The 19,055-nt window shown below is 38.3% G+C and overlaps 1 protein-coding gene across 1 annotated transcript in view; it reads left to right on the plus strand.

Annotated features, from left to right (window-relative positions):
- Positions 1–19,055, plus strand: part of map2k5 (mitogen-activated protein kinase kinase 5) — a 56,425-nt gene that overhangs the window by 11,629 nt on the left and 25,741 nt on the right. The window contains exons 8-17 of the mRNA XM_065952746.1: positions 1,263–1,327; positions 8,891–8,930; positions 9,050–9,118; positions 10,181–10,262; positions 11,283–11,344; positions 13,144–13,192; positions 13,302–13,375; positions 14,518–14,559; positions 14,703–14,774; positions 16,599–16,628. Coding sequence (XP_065808818.1) covers positions 1,263–1,327; positions 8,891–8,930; positions 9,050–9,118; positions 10,181–10,262; positions 11,283–11,344; positions 13,144–13,192; positions 13,302–13,375; positions 14,518–14,559; positions 14,703–14,774; positions 16,599–16,628 — 585 coding nt within the window. The remainder of the gene's footprint in view (positions 1–1,262; positions 1,328–8,890; positions 8,931–9,049; positions 9,119–10,180; positions 10,263–11,282; positions 11,345–13,143; positions 13,193–13,301; positions 13,376–14,517; positions 14,560–14,702; positions 14,775–16,598; positions 16,629–19,055) is intronic.

Here is a 19,055-nt window from a genome sequence, read left to right on the forward strand (position 1 = left end):
GTGAATTTGGGGGGGGTGAAGGAGGTGGGGGGTTCATGTTTAGATGTAAGATGCGATGTGCATCTTCTGTATGGGAAGCCTTGCTTTAATATCTTTTTTTTTTTTTTTTTGCCATTATGTCGGCAACAGTGTGAACAACAATATTTCCAAACAAACTGGACTGACAGGGTGCTGTACGTCTGCTACAAGATTCAATACTACATAAACAAATGATTTATTCATGTGTTAACCTCAATGCTCCTGTGCAGCATGGATTAGGACAATTATCATATACAGATTATTGACTGGATGCTATAAATGATGTCCATTTTGCATGCAGAAAAAAAAACAAGGTGTTTAATTCATGGAAAGTTTTTTTATGTTATCTTTGTGGACATGAGAGAAATTATAGAACACCAGAACATTTATCATTTTATCAACTAAAAAAATAACTTATTATTATTTATTTAACCAAAATATTTAAAATAATGTGCCTTTTCATTTGAAAAAGTCTATTGTATCACCCATGTCTTTATTTTTATATGGAAGGTTTTGGTGGCAGAAAATAATTGAATATATTTTTGGAACATTTCGACCAATATATATCTTTATCCTTTCAATTACAGAATCAACAGAATACATTCACACATAGCAGAGTACTAAATATTGAAATTATAAAGGGTAAAGACTTGAGGAGTCTTGTCTTTTATTTTTTATATTTATGATTATACACACAATATCATCAGGCATTACAGTTACAACTTAAGAGTTTTTACAATTTTAATGCCAGATCCTTCAGTGCTTTTAAATATTCACATGGGCTCAAACTGAATCAGAACTACAAGCATATGTTGGCTCTCTGTTCATACATACAGTACATAATGTTTCTATCAGCATGCATAAGGCTAATAGACCTCACTGTTAAGTCAGGCTTTTTCAGGGTACTTGACACCTTTCTATCAAAGTGGAGTGGAACAACGACGGCAACAAATTGTCATTTAACTCTGCATCAGTCACTCCCCCACTCACACAGCACAGTGTCCTTTTATAAATTGGACAGCAAATGTTGTATTGATCTCCTCCCTGTGTCCCTCTCTTTTCTCTCCTCATGTTGCTGAACTTGGAGTGACCTGAATGCTCGTCTTGTTTATAGCCTCCAGTGACAATATTGTATTCCAACCCCCCACCACCAGCTCCCCTCTCTTTACTAAAATCCACTGGTTGCATGTCTTGTCATGTTATAACATCTAAGTACCAACATTGTATACATGTGTTTGCTGCAGATAAATGCCCAAGATATCCACTATCAAGAGCAGCTTGGCCATGGAAACGGAGGAACAGTTTACAAGTAAGTGTTTCCTGACTTCACACATCTAGGTGCCAACATAACAAGGCCACAGCACAATAACAGAAAACTGACACTAAAGAGATAACTAGTCTAGCAAGTGAGACAGTCTGAAGGATGTATTCAGGGTTATTGAAGCGTCTATACAGTACAGTGCAAATATTAAGGGAGATTTCCTGAATTCTTGACTATTCCAATTATAGTTCAGCCTTTTTTTTGACTTATCAGTCAAGGTCCCCACGATCCAAATCCAGTAAAAGATTAGATCAGATCTAAACACATTGCATCTTTAAAAAACGTTGGATTGCTGCAAAAAAAATTACCCCTTTTTCCAATATTCAATTGTATTCTCTGTACTAATCCCTGACCTTTCAATTGACTCGTCATTTGACCAATTAGACCCTTCCATTCACAGTTCCTAGGCCTCTATAGCCAAGTAATAGTAAAAATGGGACTTTCTTCCTCTTGCCTCCATGGTCTGCGTTATATTCGTGAAACAGATGTGTCAGTTGAATAAAGGGATAACAACACACACAGAAGTCTCATCTCTTCGGAGAGTCAGGAGCAAATGAGGTCAACTGACTTGAGCTAGCGGAAAAAGGTAAATTCAAGTAAAGGCAATAACGTTAACGGAAACCAAATTGAATGGAAGTTGAACATTTTCGATAATCATTTTCAGATTAATGGCCACATTAAAAATGTGTAAGAAAATGAACGCCATTAATTAACGGATCAACAGACTTGTGCTCAGCTCTGGTGGGGTACAACATTGTTCACCATCTTTACTCTGCTCCTTCATGTGTCCATTTATCTCTCAGTGTTTGCTGTGACATCTATCAGGCTGCTTTGTGTCTGTAGCTGCATTTATTTATTCTAGGTTGAAGGTTGCCAACATATATGATATTGATTTGGGGCTGTAAGCTATGACAGCAATTGACCTAATCTGTCTATAGTGGAGCACATTACCTGCCACGATAGAAGAGCTCCATTCTCTCTGGCTAGACAAATGTATTACTGGCCTGCTAACGTTATGACAAGGTTGGCATTTGTGTCGCTCCTTCAATCCTCCTTTTCCCCACCTTATGTTTCCCCCTTCCCATCAATCCTTAGCTATTGAGCTGTTTTATTGAGATTGAAGTATTGATCACTGCTCAGACTAACCTTGACTTGACAGAGTGGTCTGCCTCACACATTTGCTGGGCAACCCAGTAAATTTCCAATCTAGCAAATCCACAAGACTGTATTTTTTTATATTCATCCCTTTTCCCACGCACCTTTTTACAGTTTTACGACTTTAAGATGGTTACATAAAGAGCCAATCTCTCATAGATGTAGGATAGAAAGATTGCTGATAAGTTTGGCCCTAGAAATGGTTACACTGCAGCAAGGAATGCCAATAATGCAAGCCCAACAACTTCTCAGCCAATTTAGCCCAGTGAAAAATCCATACGCTTTGGTGCTGAAATTTTATGGTTGGATGGAGAAGATAAAAAATACATTTGAAAAAACAGCCCAGTTGTTTAAGCTATTTTGTGGTAGATAGTTTCTATTATATTTCTATTGTATCTCAGATATATCTTGTTAAGTGAACTAGCTGATATACCCAAAACATTTTCTTTACCAGCTTGAACAAATGCTGTGTCCTCAATTCATAATAAACATTAATTCTACTTTTTATAGTTGTAGTTTGTTCTTGTCTTTACTTTTAAAATCTCCCCAAAACAGTCACTTTGAAAACAAAAAACTCATTCTGACAGTGCTAAAAAAAACTTTTTAACAACATCTTGATTTGTCACAGCTGAGACAAATTTGGTTTACAAGTTGAATGACATTGCTTGGTTTTACCAAGTGTCCAAGTTGGGCATGACCTTAAGACAGCGCACACAATACCAGGACCCTGAAATGATCTCACTTAACCTGAAATGATTCATTTCAATGTATGCAAGTACACTTTACTTCCCCCCCCCATTAAATACTATTACGTGTAATATTGTTGTGTACGAATTGGAGGACGATGCATCAGGTTTGAGAAGCTTTGATTCATGACTTAAAATATCAGAAATACCGAAACATGCGCAAAAGGTCTTTTCAAAGTCAGTTTCTTTCTTATTGACATTATTTATGTTTGAATCATTATCAAGTTTTTTCTCTAGTAACCAGAAGGTCTATGTCTGTATTGAATTTATGATAGCCACGGTGTCTCCTGGACAAAGGACACTGTCCATTTAAGGAACTGTTTTATTTGCTACTTTGTCCTCCAGAAATGTCAGAGTTGAGGTCAAACATTTCGCAATCCTTCAGGACAGCTAAGGCGATCCTTTCTATGCATCAACAAATGCTTTTCGGTAACTTCAAGGCTGCCATAATTAAATCTCCAAGCCAATCATAAACATATATTCTACAATATATGTTTATATATGAAATTTATATATTCTACCACCAAAATTCCAACAGCTACATCCTTCCTGGCCTTAGTTCTGCTCCTTCGCTGAGAGTCAGCAGTATTTTAGTATGTTCAAGCTGTGTTCTTCGCGGCCTCTGCAAATATATCAAAGAAAGTCAGCTTTGATTCCACTAAACTAATCTCCAAAATGCTCCGCAATATGTGACTGTCCGGATGCTTCTACATAATTGATTAGCAAAACCTTTATGGAAGAAACATCCAAAACACCTTGATTTATTTCTTTAAGTCAGCTTCACCAAACACTATTTACGGTATCAGCTGTTATAATATTGAATGCATAAGCACAGAAGGCCCTGCCTGTTTCTTGTGTGCTCATAAACCAATTGTCCGTTCCCCTCAGCCTCTACCCTTTGGTACAGCTTATATTAGGCTTATCACGTGTAAAAAGCACTACCAAACGTTCTCCACCTTTTAACCTCTTAGCCCATTTATGACCCAAAGCCATTTAGACTCAATTGGATGTTACCAACACCTCAGCTCTCTATAGCCACTCGCTGACCCAGCCATCCATCAATGTCGGCCCTTGTTTTTTATTACTCACTCTCTCAGAGGTCCATATTGTCCACCAATCTAACTGACTCTATGGCTTATAAATACAATAACAAGGACAAAAAGGCCATTTTCGTGACTCATGGATCCAGCAGTCCAATTAAAACCAGCACATTTGCCTGGTTGTTACTGTGGCGACATGTACTTAGACAACCATGGTTGCTCCTTTAGTCTTTGGGCCCATTTTGTCCATTGATTTTGTTTTTGTACCGTATTGATTAGACTGTATACTAAAGGACCAAACACCTTTGGTTAATTGGTTGTGAGCAAGTGTTAGATGATTAAGACGCCCTGTACATCACTTAAGATACATTAAAATACAAGCCATGATTTAGATTTACAAAACAGGATGTTTTCGTACTTCACTAGCTATAATATCATACATCAGCACTGCACCAATATGTACATGCACAATGTATTTGTTCTGTCAATTTCAGTCAAAACCTAGGTTTCCTTCATCAGTCTACAATTAGTAATAGTTAAGTAGGTTCACAGTGAAAAGCATACTAAAATCAACCCATGTGTCTCTTATCAAAGCATCTCTAAAACTAATGCGACTGTCATAACATGGACAGTTACCATATTAAATAGAAATGAAATACTTGACTTTACAGTGGAAATTAAGCTTACATTTTCTGATGGTTAAAACCTACAAATGACTTGTGAAGCCTTGTCAGAAAAAAAACCTTATGGTCTAAAAAATCCACTGTTTAGTGCTTAACAGCCTCAAGCGAGATAATTATGAAATGATTATGATTCTAAATGATTGTTTGAGTATTTACTATTCACTCGAGGTTAGTTTGACTCATTGTTCCAATTTATACATCTTAAATGGGTCATTGTGCAAACCTTGAAACAAACACTACAGACATGATAAAAACACATGCAGAAAGAGAATGAACTTCTGCTGTGACACGCAACAAAGTTGGTGTTGCAAGATGTACAACATTTTCAGTTGTTTATGTCCTTGCCTGTTGTCATGCCACCAGTTACTTTAACAGCTGTTACATTACCTGGAGATATAAGGGCAACTTCAAAGAATAATGAGTGACATCAATATTTACCTACATAATGGCATGTACACCATTTTCTACAACAACAAGAAATGATGTGCTTTTAAACATAACTTAGGGAGAAGCAGAGAGGAAGTAGAGTAATTTAAAGACACAAAGCAAACCAAGCAGCCAAAGAGATGTGCCGTTGTCATTTCTTTCTTGGCCACAAGAGGCCTGAACTTAAAAGTGATGGTTAAGCCACTCTTTGTTATTTGGGTTTCAGCCTGGCTCTGTAAAAATTGGGAATAATTAGCAGGGTTTTTATGTATCTGTGTTTTACTGTGACTGTGTTTAGAGACTCATTGTAGCCATATAAGGTGAAGGAGTCAGGGAGGGAAAAAAGGACGCCCATGTGATCACCTATGTGACGGTGTAAAAGTACCACGTTAGCCCTGATCCATGAGGCCAGTCTCTCTAACCCATGGCCCCAACTTCAGAGACATAGAGAGAGGCCCTATGAATACTGCATGATGGAGCTTTTATTACAGAGCGAGCTGGAGTGTAAATAAGATCTAGGCAATGGGGCACATTTACTGGGGTCAGATCAGGTGGAAGTGGTGGAGGGTGTGATAGGGGAAGGTGGGGGCTATGTAACCTTGTCCCCATGTCTCCTGCTGTCACAAGCCTGTCACTGTAACTCATACAGGGATGCACAGCCCTGAAGCGGTCAAGGACAGTCTGAGTATAAAGCTTTAACCTTGCAGAAGTCACATCGTATCTGCAGTCTTTCAAGATGCCCTCAAAACAATTCACTTTTTAAAAGTCTTGTTTATCCAATATTGAGCTGTTGTCTTTTTTTTGATCATGTTATCTTTACCCAAATATGCAGAAAAGAAGAAATACAGCAATAGGTTTAACAAACAGATTTAAGGCTTCCTATGATGGTACATCAACTGAAACTGTCACTTGTTAAAGCTGTTGTTGGGTCACTTTCTTTTGTGTCTAGACAATGAATGATAACAACAAGTTGTTAAGCATGAAGCATAGGACTTGTTTTTATCTTTTTTTCAAGCTGCTTCAAACAAACAACCTGCCCAGTCACTACTTAAAATGTCTACCCCTGCGATCTTGCCTCAATTAACATTTTCATTTTAATTAACAGGCGGCAGTCATGCTTAACTGCTATTGATTGTAGCTTAAAGGAAGACCCAGACATCAAAATGGAAACAAGGCAATCAGCCTTCTGTGCAAGGATCGCTGTTCTCGAAAAGGTTACTCTAAATATACAAAACGCTCACCTGAATTCTTGGGGGCAAAATAAAATAACACTGGCCACTTAAATCAGAGAAAGGGGCTTGGTCCCAGAAGTCAAACATACTAAGTATCTTTTGTTATTTCATACGGTGTAGTTCCTCTGTTTTACATTCATCTTAGCTACCTGATGGCTGAAAGAACTTTTCATGTGTCTTAAAACTGATTTAGCTGAACGATGTCTTTTTTTTATTCCAACTATAGTGAACCTCCAAGGTGTAATATCTAACAGAAGGAATGGTTGAAAAAAAAAATCATCTTAATTATGTTTGTCCTTGCTACAAACTGTTAAGTTAAGGAATAATTGAATATGTCTGATGTCTTGGTTTTTCTAGGCAGTTGGAAGTGTAAGAAGTCTCACTTAAGTTATCACCATGTTAAATAGTTATTTAAAAGATTGTGTTCAAAAAATGTAATGACTCGTTTTCTTTTTACTGTAGTACTTGAAAAAGAACTGTGACGTACCTGAATACTTTTTTAGCGGTTCAAAGGTTTGTGATTTGGTGTGAGGACAACAATCTCGTCCTGAATGTTTAAAAAAGACAGAGGAGATGGTGTTTGACAAAACTATCAAACGGGTCTCCTCGTATAAATGCCTTGGCGTTGATATTGGCAATGGACTGACCTGGGACACACATGTAGACATTCTGTAACAGATTACAACAACGGTTACATTTCTTACATGGTCTGAGAGTTCATGGTGTTGATCGAAAAAGTATGTTTAGCAGTCTTAGAGAGTCTAATCTCAAAGAGTGTGGGGTCACAGCGTGGTTTGGCAACTTGTCTGTGCAGTTAAAAACAAATTTACAAACTGATCCGATTGATTCAACCTATATGGCAAATTATGGGAGCTAAACTTCACACGTCTGCAGACTGTTTTTGAACAGACTGCTGAAAGGCAAGCCAATAAGATTGTCAGTTACCCGTGACATGTTCTACATACAGAGTACGAGTTCCTGCCCTCTGGTAAGACATTCACAGTTCCCCGTTGTAGACTGAAAAATAAGGCTTTTAAATAGTGGCAAACAACACAGGATAGGCACTGGACTATAATTTGTCTTTGGGTTTTTGAACTGGTATTTTAAGCACCTGAAGTTATTTATATTCTTGTTTTTTTCTGGACATTATTTAATAATGTTAATTGTTTAACGTTTAATGTAAATTATGTTGATTTTTGTCTTTTTATGGCTGCAGCATGGGTGAAGAGCCCGATACAAATGTCTCACTTTGTGAGACAATAAAGTGAATCTTGATCTTAATGATATTGTTATAAATGACACGTGCACAGCATTGCACAACGACAGTCAGAGAACTGTTGGTTTTAACTGTAGGTGAATACCTGATGTGGCACTAATAGGTCTCTTTAATTAAAAGCCTTGGCCAGTTTTAAGGTGTCTAGCCGAAGAGCAATGTGATACTCACACACATAATCACACCTAGCGCCATACATATTCTCTCTGGAAGACCCGCTGACAGGTGAGTAGCCAGGTATCACATTCACTCAGTCTGCTTGCAAGCTAACCTGCGTGTGTGACGTACATGGCCCCCACCTCATCCCACTCACCTGACAGCTGTCGGACAGAATTTGTCCTTGAGGATTGTATGTTGAGAGGGCTAGAGGTATTGTCACTGGTGCTGTAAACTAACCTTCAAGGGCTGTAACTAAAGCCGATGTTTGGCATTAAGGAGTTTGATAATTAAATCATTACGAAGGCCGGTCTGTGGCTGCTGCTCTACGTGCAACTCAAAACTCTGTCTGGAACAAACGGAGATAAGGATAACTTGTTCTGGTTTTAGGTGGTGACGTCTGACCTCTAGGAGAAATATTTTTGTTGTTGTGTACAAGTAGATGCTGCTTGAACTCACAAGATTAAGACACTTGTGGGGCTTTAACTGCATTGTTAGTAGTATTCTTTCTTTGCCTTTACATTGACCTTCATCACAATGTTTTTTTTGCATGCTTTGTTACACTAACAGTTTGAGCATGTTGATTAAAAGCCTATTCATTTACTGCTCATGTCAGAATAGGGACATGACATCTTTTTTGGTGATTTAGTGTGTTACAGTGTGTGGCTGTTCTTGATGAAGGGATATGCAGTACTTTAAATTATATTAGAGCTCCAAGCTTTGAGGATTTTTGAAAATCAAAAGCCAAATGTTCAGGATGCAATTGAAAAGGGAAATTAAGCAGCAAAGAGTAACATCTAACTACAGTTTTAATTTATATTATGTGTCTTTCCCCCCCAGAGCGTATCATCTTCTTGGCAAGAGGGTTTTAGCTGTGAAGGTAAGAACTCCTAACATAATGATGATATTTATTCTTCAATAAGTGTCACACAATCTTGTCCAACCCATCACATATCAACAGAACTTGTTCACATTTCCCCCCCTCATGTTTGATTGCAGGTCATTCCTCTGGATATCACAGTGGAGTTACAGAAGCAGATCATGTCAGAACTAGAAATTCTCTATAAGGTGAGTTTGCGCCTTTTAGCAAAGACATTTATCTCTGCTTTACTGAATGTCGATGTCCTCCCTGATCCTCACTGTTAATAAACCAAGAGTCTGACCAAAGAAGTGTCATTTATCGCCTCTGGTCTTACAATTTAAGCCGAGGTCGGATCAGCGATACATAGACACTTGAACAACATACACATGGACCGGCCATGTGAGGTAACTGATCACTGTCTGAGTTTGTTTCCACGCTAATGTTGATTAAATGGGAGAATGTATACCTACCCAGACTTAGCGTAAGTGTCTTGATTCTGAACATTAGGGGGAAAAAAGCTAATGACCCTGAAAGGGAAGAAAAATCAAGTAACCTGAGTGCTGTGTGTATTAATGCGTTGGCCCATGGCCCTGTTTTACTCAGCTAGCCTTCTTCCAATGCCGCGTGTGTGGAATGAAATCACAAGTCAATGTGTCTTTCCAAACTCAAACAATGAATGGACTTGAGCACTGACAAAAATCACTTGAGCATGACTTAACGCATGGTAATGTAATCACTTTTGGCTGTATAATATATCATGCAACTTACTGAAAAACCCCCCCAGCAAGAAAAAGATAGATTTTGGAAGTGTCCGACCACAAAACGTCAAATCCTCCCACTTAAAAAAACACATGAACTTGCTTTAATTTATTTGGTGCAGGATGAGTCCACAAAAGAGTGTTCGCATACAAAGAGTAGCGCACCACTGTAATTGGATAAACATTTCAAACTACCTTTCCCCGCCATTTTTGTGTGACTTTCTTGATAGTTCAAGCGTAGTGAAGGCAAAGTAGGCCTTGTAATTATTTTAATTGGTTCAAATAAAATGATTTCTTTGTTGTTCTTGTGCAACAAATCATTTCATGTATTTCTAGCTGTTGAGGTGTGAAGATATTTTGAGCAAATCTCACAAAAAATTGAATCCCTAAAATGTGCAAAGCCTTTCTTTAAATTCCTAATGCAGATGATGGTTGCAGAAATTGTTTTGAATCGCAGATGGCTTCGTAAATTCTCTCTGTTGATCACATTCTTTCTTCTCTTGATTTCAGTGTGATTCACCTTACATCATTACTTTCTTCAGTGCCTTTTTTGTAGAGAACAGGATATCCATATGCACAGAGTTTATGGACGGTGAGTATCTCCATGGCTAAAGCTCATAATTTGCGTTGACTTTGTTCTCCACAGCTGTTCAGGAGAGACTTTAGGGAACTGTCCTCCGTCTCTCTGCTGTGTACCCATTTACACTTCTGCAGATCAAAAGAGCGGCTTATCGCTGTGAGCTGCTTAGCATGCCTCGTGTGCTAAAAGCTACAAGGGTGTGATAAATCTTGACTTAAGTGCATTTGTAGATGCGTTTGTATATGTGTGTATCTGGAATGGTGTGAGATGAGGGACTATCTATGTTTTTTAAGGTGTGTGTGTTTGTCCATGTGTGTGGTAATGCAGTGAATCCCCTGTTTCACACATTTGTCATCAAAGTCCGTCCAACCTCTCAGCACTCTTTACTTCATAAAACTTTTCTTGGACCAGTCAGGGCCGCTTGTACTCGATTATTGCAAACAAGAAGTGCCCATGTTTGACAGCATCAGAGACAACAAAGACTTTGTCGTTTTGATTCATTGATTCGACAAATTCAAGTCTAATTATTCAAGTCTCGTAGTGGAATAATAAAAACATTTAATATGTTGAATGTGATATGTTTTAAAATACATGGAATGAGTTTTCAAAACAAGACATTAAATAATTCCTGAAACATATTGCACACCCTTTTGGTAATGTACAAATTCACATTTTTCTGCCTGTATATATTTTTAATTGTTTTAGGATTAGATATTTAGACTTTGAATTTGTTTGCTTGTTTCTGTGGTTGGAAGTTCCTCTGCAGCATCCAGGGGGCTTTCTTTCAAACTATAAACTATTTAAACAATAGTGAGAATTTACTGTTGAAGAGAATGACAGGCTCATGGGAAAAGCTGGGACCCAGAAAGAATTTCTAGCAACATTTCTGTTCTGATATTGTAGTTTTACAACTTGTGTGGCCAACATGCAAGTGGCTTTGGGTTGTGCACAAAGGTCATTCACCCTTTTAGTCAAATTCATTTTTCAAAATATGTTATGTGTCTGTAATGATAAGTTATTTTTCTTTTGCAGGCGGTTCCCTTGATGTGTACAAAATAATTCCAGAGCATGTGCTGGGGAGGATCGCAGTCGCTGTGAGTATTTAACCATCTCAAAATGTCCCCGTTATTGGATTGCAGATTAAACAAAGCTTTTGTGTGCCTTGGGGTTTTATTGAAAATGTATTTATGTGTGTAATTTAATAAATTACAGTTTCCGTTTGAACTGTTTTTGTTTGTTAAATACTGAGCAGCTCTAAAGAGTAAACGTATTTATTTTAGTCATGACATTCAGATAAAAGAATCACAGGTGTGAATTTTTCAATTAGCCTCTTCTTGGTGAAGTGACACACTCAGTAATGTTTTACTCTTTCTTTCTCTGTTTCTACTACCTGTTTAAACTAGAATTTGATAAGAAATGGCCTTGATGTTGATAAATGTACGTCTCTTTTCCACACTCATCAACCTTCCCGTCTCCACCTCCTTCCGTCTGTCTCCCCCCTTTAACTTTGTCCGTAATCAAACAATGACAGCTATTTAGTCAGTGTTAATTGTAATTCACAGCTTTCCCTCTTTTCCACTGTCACAGTTGTTAATTATCTCAGAAAGCAAAGCACCCAAGAGGGTGTGAGTGAAGCTGCACTTTGCAGTTGTAACACTCTTCCCGCAACCTTTTGAGGCCGCTGGACTTCAGAGAGCTTTTTTCTTCCTTATTTTATCTCTAGAGCATGTGGTTCTTCAGAGATGTATGACAGGAGCCTAGGAACAACAATCAGCTTTGATATCCCATAAAAATGAAAAAATAAATCACCACATTGCAACTGTTTGTAATGTGAAAAATTATTTATTTGGTTGGTGTATGAATACAGCTTCAAAATGGAATCTTATGAGTACAACTGACAATAGAGTTACAAGAAGCCACTCCCCTTGACTCCTCTCACTCAGTGTTACACACAACAGCTCTCAGGAGAGTCAGAAAGACACCCTTATTTCTTGCTCTGGCAAACTCAATGAGTTCTTTCAGTACTCTGGGTTGTTTGTGTCTGCAGTCTTATTAAGTTTGTGACAATTCATCTGCATCCTCTGATTGAGGGAATACTTTACTAATACAAATAAATAAATGGTGGATATTTGTTTGTTGTCAAATTGTAGGCCATCAGCAGAATAGAGAAAAAACTGAATGCATAAATGGAAAAAATGACATTGTATTGTTGGCAGTCCAAGATAACGGAATACTTAATCAGTGCCTCAGTAATTAGGCTGTATGTGGAAAACTGGGCGATCTGAGCACACCCAGGTACATATCTATCTATGCTGGAACACCTAAATGTAAGGTTTTTAAAATGGACAAAAAAAAAACTTACCAGCTAGGAAGAAAACGATTAATGACGGGAAGTGGTCACAACCTTTGGTCCTCGTTTTAAAAAAAAAAGATTAACGAACTAGGTTTACAACTCAAAAAGTGACATCAATATAATATCAAGAGAGACGCAGGAACCACCCTGACTGCATACAGTAGCAGGAACCAAACTTGTCAGCATTTAAGCGCTGACCACCTCAATGACATGTAAACAAAAATCGCGTTGTGAAGTGTAAACAGGGTTGTTGTACCTGTATGTATGTATATATATATATATTATATATTATACAATATATAAAATATAATTTAAAAATACTAAATATTAAAAAGAAAAAACACAAAATGTACAAAAGGTGCAATGTAGGAGCTGTACAGTGGACATACTCACAGAGTGCATGTAAGGAAGATACATTTTTAAAGTCCAGTGGGCGTTAATGAGTTATTAATGAGATGAGTTATTCAGTCACTTCTGCTGGTGACTCCTTGCCTTGTCTCTGAAGTAATACAACTTATTTTGTTCTGCGTGTGTCTCCAGGTAGTCAAAGGCCTGACGTATCTGTGGAGCCTGAAGATACTTCACAGAGGTGAGTAAAGTTGTTAGCTGGCTATTTGTTATTTAAAAAAATCAGAGTTGATGAAGACAGGACACACAGTGCTGAAGTTGCAGTTCTATCAAGCAGTTTGTCTCCACAGACGTCAAGCCCTCCAATATGCTGGTGAACACCCGGGGACAAGTCAAGCTCTGTGACTTTGGTGTCAGTACACAGGTACACTGATTTGTTTGTTTGTGCGAGGATGAGAGAGAGAGAGAGAGAGAGAGGAGAGAGAGAGAGAGAGAGAGAGAGAGAGAGAGAGAGAGAGAGAGAGAGAGAAGAGAGAGAGAGAGAGAGAGAGAGAGAGAGAGAGAGAGAGAGAGAGAGAGAGAGAGAGAGGAGAGAGAGAGAGAGAGAGAGAGGAGAGAGGGAGAGAGAGAGGAGAGACACATCACTACAGACCTGTGCAATCTCTCTCTCTCTCTGTGTGTGTGTGTGTGTGCGCAAATGGTCAACCTGTCAATCACTTCATTCATTTTCGACTCACATCAGCACTATCCCAGGGGTCTTCCTCTCACATTAACTCCCCCCCCACCCCACCTCCATTGTTCTGCAGCCTCCGAAAAAAATCACTTGTTATAATTATGACCCGCACACACAACTGCAAAGCCTCATTGATATGTATTCAGTGGATGTGGGGAAAGCGTGGGTGGCAGACAATAGCCCAGTCATTGTGTGACTGTGTGTGTGTCACAGAGTGTGTTTGTAATGTAATCATCAGGGACAGACCTTCAACGCTCCCCAAAACATCAACCCTGAGGACTCTGTCCCCTCTACACCCCCACACACACACACACACACACCTTCCCTTCTGTGGTAAATTGTTATTCATTTTTAACCTCCACTTCCCGGAAGCTCCAAGGTGAATTTGACACCCTGAATGTGTAACACTTTTAACACACACTGACTCGCCCTTTGTTTTTGTAACTCTATTTTTCTGTTTACCCCTGTTTCACACAAACACACTCCCTTCCCCTCTCATGTTGTGCTTAAAAAAACCATAAGGGAACAGACACTCATTATCACAGCCCTCTCATTGACGGCATGTGCCATTGTATCCACAGACACACTAATGCCTCCTTGTCTCTCTTGTGTCCCCCTGTGAGGGTTGAGAGCAGCCTAAAATATCAACCTGACATATCGATACCTGAAAAAAATATAATTTAGCTTCCTGTCTTATTCATCCTTAAATGCTGGGCAATGACGTAGTGACTCCTGAAGTAATTTATTTCTTTTAAAGTGCTGTGTCATTGTCAGTTGATTTGCCTTGATATGCTTAATAATTATTGTACATGTTTTATTCATCTGTCTTACAGTTAGTGAATTCCATTGCCAAAACGTACGTGGGAACTAACAACGTACGTGGGAACTAACGCATACATGGCGGTGAGTGACCCCTTTAGTTCGGACGCTTGTGAAATAATGTGTTACTATTAAGTACGGTATATAACTGTAAATTACTGTACATCTTTAAAGATATGTTTATGTTTTTGATTCACAGCCAGAGAGGATATCAGGGGAACAGTACGGGATCCATGCAGATGTCTGGAGTGTGGGAATCTCTTTCATGGAGGTACAACAATTTACAACGTGCTCAGTGCTTGAAAATGACACATTTTCTACAGTGAGAAGTGAGGTTCATTCATGGAAACGATGCTGAATTCAAACTAAATGTGTCTTTTTGAAGTTAGCTATCATGCACCTCACATGGGTTATATTGTATTTTATTTCTGCTTGTTGCTCATTTGCTGCCTTCAAATAGGGTCTTATTTTCCTTGAACGGCGTAGTCTGTATGAACAATCCCCTCATGCAGTTCTCACTACCTCATAACCGGACATTTTCTGAAAGCTGACGCCACAGCAGTAATTCTCTTATTAGATGCTAAGTCAATCTATCGTAATGTTACACATATTTAGAGTGCATCTGTAATTGTACAAAAAAATGCCTCATCTCTTCACAATTTCTAATGACATTCCCCACTTGTGAGAGTCTTTATGCACACATGTTGTTGTTGCTTTTCAGTTGTGTCTTTGGGACTAAACTACCTGAACGCGTAACAAAAAAACATCTACATGACTGATGTACATATTCAAATGTTTCTTTTAAAATCAGAGAGTGAAGAGTGTCAGGTGCTCATGTGTTTGTGTGTACATTTGAATTAAGCATCAGTATATATCTGTTCATCTCTTCCCAAAGCATGAAGTGAGTGCTTGACTGACAGCCTACAATTACAAATAAGGTTTTAATTTCAGTCTAACCCTCCCCTTTTGTCCTTCTGCCTACGTTATTGATTCTCCATCTGTTTCTTTCTACCGCTCTCCCTCTGCAGTATAACAAATGATTTGGCTCTCTGCCTCTCCATTGTTTGTCAATGATGTTTAATATCATTTCAATGATAACCATAATTGATGACATCACATGGAAGAAGAGCTGTCAGAATTATTGACATCATCTCTGCATGATAGAGATAAAGTTTTATAGCAGCAGAGCCCCCCGGCCTGTCCTCTTTATTTTTAGCTGTTGATGTGTGCATTAAGCTAAATGGAATGGCTTTGCAGTCCCTTTAAATTTGGATTGATCTTAAGCCTACTTGTTTGTCTGTTTATGTCAAAGAAAGGGACCGTGGTGATTTGACGTTTTAATAATGAAATGCTGTCAATAAACTGGGCAGCTGCCCTTGAGCAGGATGAAAAATGCCCACCCAAAGTAAATTTCCAAATGTCAGGGAGAGCTGTCAACCAAAATAACACATTTACACATGACATAACACAGTCCCCCAGTCCGCTCGTCCTTCTCTTTTTTCCCCTACTTTGTTCTTTGCAGGTGGTAGTCATAGGGGGTTATTAACTAATAGTTGGTGTTGTTTGATGACTAAATGTTATCAGCAGGTGGTAGTAAGCTCACCTCAAAGACAGAAAGTCTCTGCATGCTTCAGTTGCTTTATCGGAATAGTCCTTCCGTTTCTACACTTACATTTAATCACATTAAGGCACTAGCAATTAAACAGTATATATATATTTATACATGTGTACAATGTTTGATTTATGATGTCTCTGCACGGGAGACAAATTCAGCATCTTTACAAAATGTTCTTTCATGAAGCATCAGATCTGTCGAAGTATTGTTGCAACATTGAGTTTCTTCTTGTGTCATCATGGACTTCTTTATATTGTTAATGATATATATTTTCTACACGCACACACACACACACACACACACACACGTACACTCAAGGTATCCATCAAAATGTTTGAGTAAAATAAAAGACAAGTATTTCTTTAATAGCTGAGTGTAAGCATTGTGCATCATAGTGTTCTTAGATATTATCAGGATTCCCTGGACTGCTCGATGAACCAGTTTTAAATGTCTCAAGAAAAATCTGTTTTCTTTACACAGTTGGCGTTAGGCATGTTCCCGTATCCACAGGTGAGTTATTTTCTCTCTCTTTTTTTCTCAACCTCTTTAGATTGAATTCCAGAAATGTGTTACTTCAGAGGCAGATTAGTTTCTCTCAATAGACTGGTTTTATTATCAGTTTGTTTTGTTTGAATGTTTTGTCTATTTTTTTTTTTTGTAAATCACATTTTTGAGGGGGACACATCTTAGGTCAAAAATAACCCATACCACGATAAAGCAGATGCAGAAAAACAGGCTCTCTTCCAGTCTGAACCGTTTTCTTGCTCGTTGTGTTTCCAGCTGCAGAGAACTGTGTGACTATAGTGAAGACTTTCTCCATTAGAAATATACAGCTAATGCAGCAAAAGAGGGGTTTTTTCACAATTAATCATGGATAAGGATTTATCTATATTTAAAAAAAACGTTTTCACTGGACTAAAATACGTCTATAGTATAATTTCATTGACGAGGATTTTCCAATGATTCCAAATTGGTCCAACAATCCTTGTAACAGTTCTTAGAAAAGCTTTTCTGTTACATGAGGCACTAACATGTCAAGGCCATTATGAGACAAAGACGTCTAACTAAAAATATGATTTTCACTCATCTATATTACTCCCTTGATTAAATGTTCAGTACTATGAACACCTTTAAATGTGGAACTGTACTGTTTGGATTCATTTTTTCCCCTCATTACACTAAGTAAGAATCCTGCTCAAATGTAATTGCCGAACACAGAAGTGACTTCACAATCCCATCAAGTCTTAATTAGCCCTTTTAAGATGGGTTTATCTCACTAATCCCAAGATGAGCCATCTAAATCTGGTTACCTCAGTTTACCTCCTGGCCGCCCTGCTTTACTAAATGTGAAGGCACGCATTTCAACTCCTGAAGAGTTTGTACTCTAACTAAACCGCCATTGTGTCACAATCATGCTTTGAAAACTGTCAGTAAGTGATTCAAAGGTGGTTCATTTTTATTTGTAGTAAGCCCCTGATAGACTATACAACTTGTATATGGTTAAAACATGTTTTTATGGTTTGTCCCTCCATTAGTCAAATCAAGATGGCAGCTGATTGAAGAAGCATAGTGGGATGTAATCATTTATCTTTCTTGTGAGGTATTGTGTGCGTTACTTTTTGCAAGGCGGAACAAATAAGGGGACCCGTCAATGAAACAGTTGAGCTGGATGTCACACAGACTTTTAAAATCTCCACAACATCATAGGTGTTATTGTCAATTACCTGTGTGTTACAACATTCTCCTGTTAATGTTATAAATATGATGCTGGGAGAAACGCCCATGATTGTTTCAAGAATTCATTCAGAAGCTGGTTTCTGTCCTGAAAAGCCATCTGTGACGGTGACAAGAGTCGTGATGTATTTTTTATATGTTGATCACTGATTCTTGAGCCACGATCTAAACCTATTGAAAACCTTTGTGAATGGGAGCAAAGGTGTGTTTCTACAGCCCTCCCATTACATAGTGATGTAAATGTCACACCATGATCAATCTGTTATTCGACATGTGTGTGACGACAGCCTGGGGCGTGGCTGATTTCTGAGTATGCTTCTTTAATTGAATGCCTCCATTATCATGTTAATTGTGGCTGTATTTTGAAAATGAGTGGTAATTCACTCTGCTCTTAGTGATATAAATAGGGCAGACAAAATATTGGAAACGTCTCTTAGTTTATAGATTAGGCTCTCCACTGTCACGCAGCAGCTCTCCTCATCTGGGTGTTAATTTTCCCCTAACTCCATATGGTACTGCAGACAGTTCACCTGCAGGCTGTAGCAGAGTGGTGTGGCGAGAGCGCTTGGATCCAGCTCGTCAGGCGCAGCCAGCCAAAGTCCTCGGGCCTAAGCTGTCATTTTTGCAGACGCTGGCACAGCTGTCCGTGCAAAAAAAATCTCTGCTACACTTAACAGAGAACATTTTAGTACAGACTGAGGGAGAAGTTGGAAGAGATGAGAGAAAATATGAGAAAATCAGTGGCATGCTAGTTTCCCATGTGTCCAAAGGGGCTTTTTTCCTCTGCAGTAAATTTGATGAAGTTGCTTACTTTTAATATTTTTACATCATTGATTCTTTTTTTTCCACACCAGTAGATGGATAAGCCATATACTGTGTAGCATTTCAAAACAGTGGAAAACAGCATGGGGATGTTATTACTGATGATTAGCACAAACCTACTGAACTTACAAACTAACAGTTTAAGTAGATCTTCATTAAACAGGAGAGGTATCACAACAACAGGTGCATTTGAAAGGGGATTGTTATAAGTGTGTTTCTCAGTAGAGCTTGTAATTGTCATGAACAGGAAGATGAGGAGAGGAGTAAGGAGGGATCATCCACTTGTTTATCGAATGACAACAGTATTGTTCCGACAACCAATAGTGGAAGATACAGGATAAGGTGTTTTTACTTTAAAAAAGACAATTTAAACATTTTTTA

This window comes from Labrus bergylta, chromosome 3 (genome assembly GCF_963930695.1).
Source record: "Labrus bergylta chromosome 3, fLabBer1.1, whole genome shotgun sequence".
Lineage (NCBI taxonomy): Eukaryota > Metazoa > Chordata > Actinopteri > Labriformes > Labridae > Labrus > Labrus bergylta.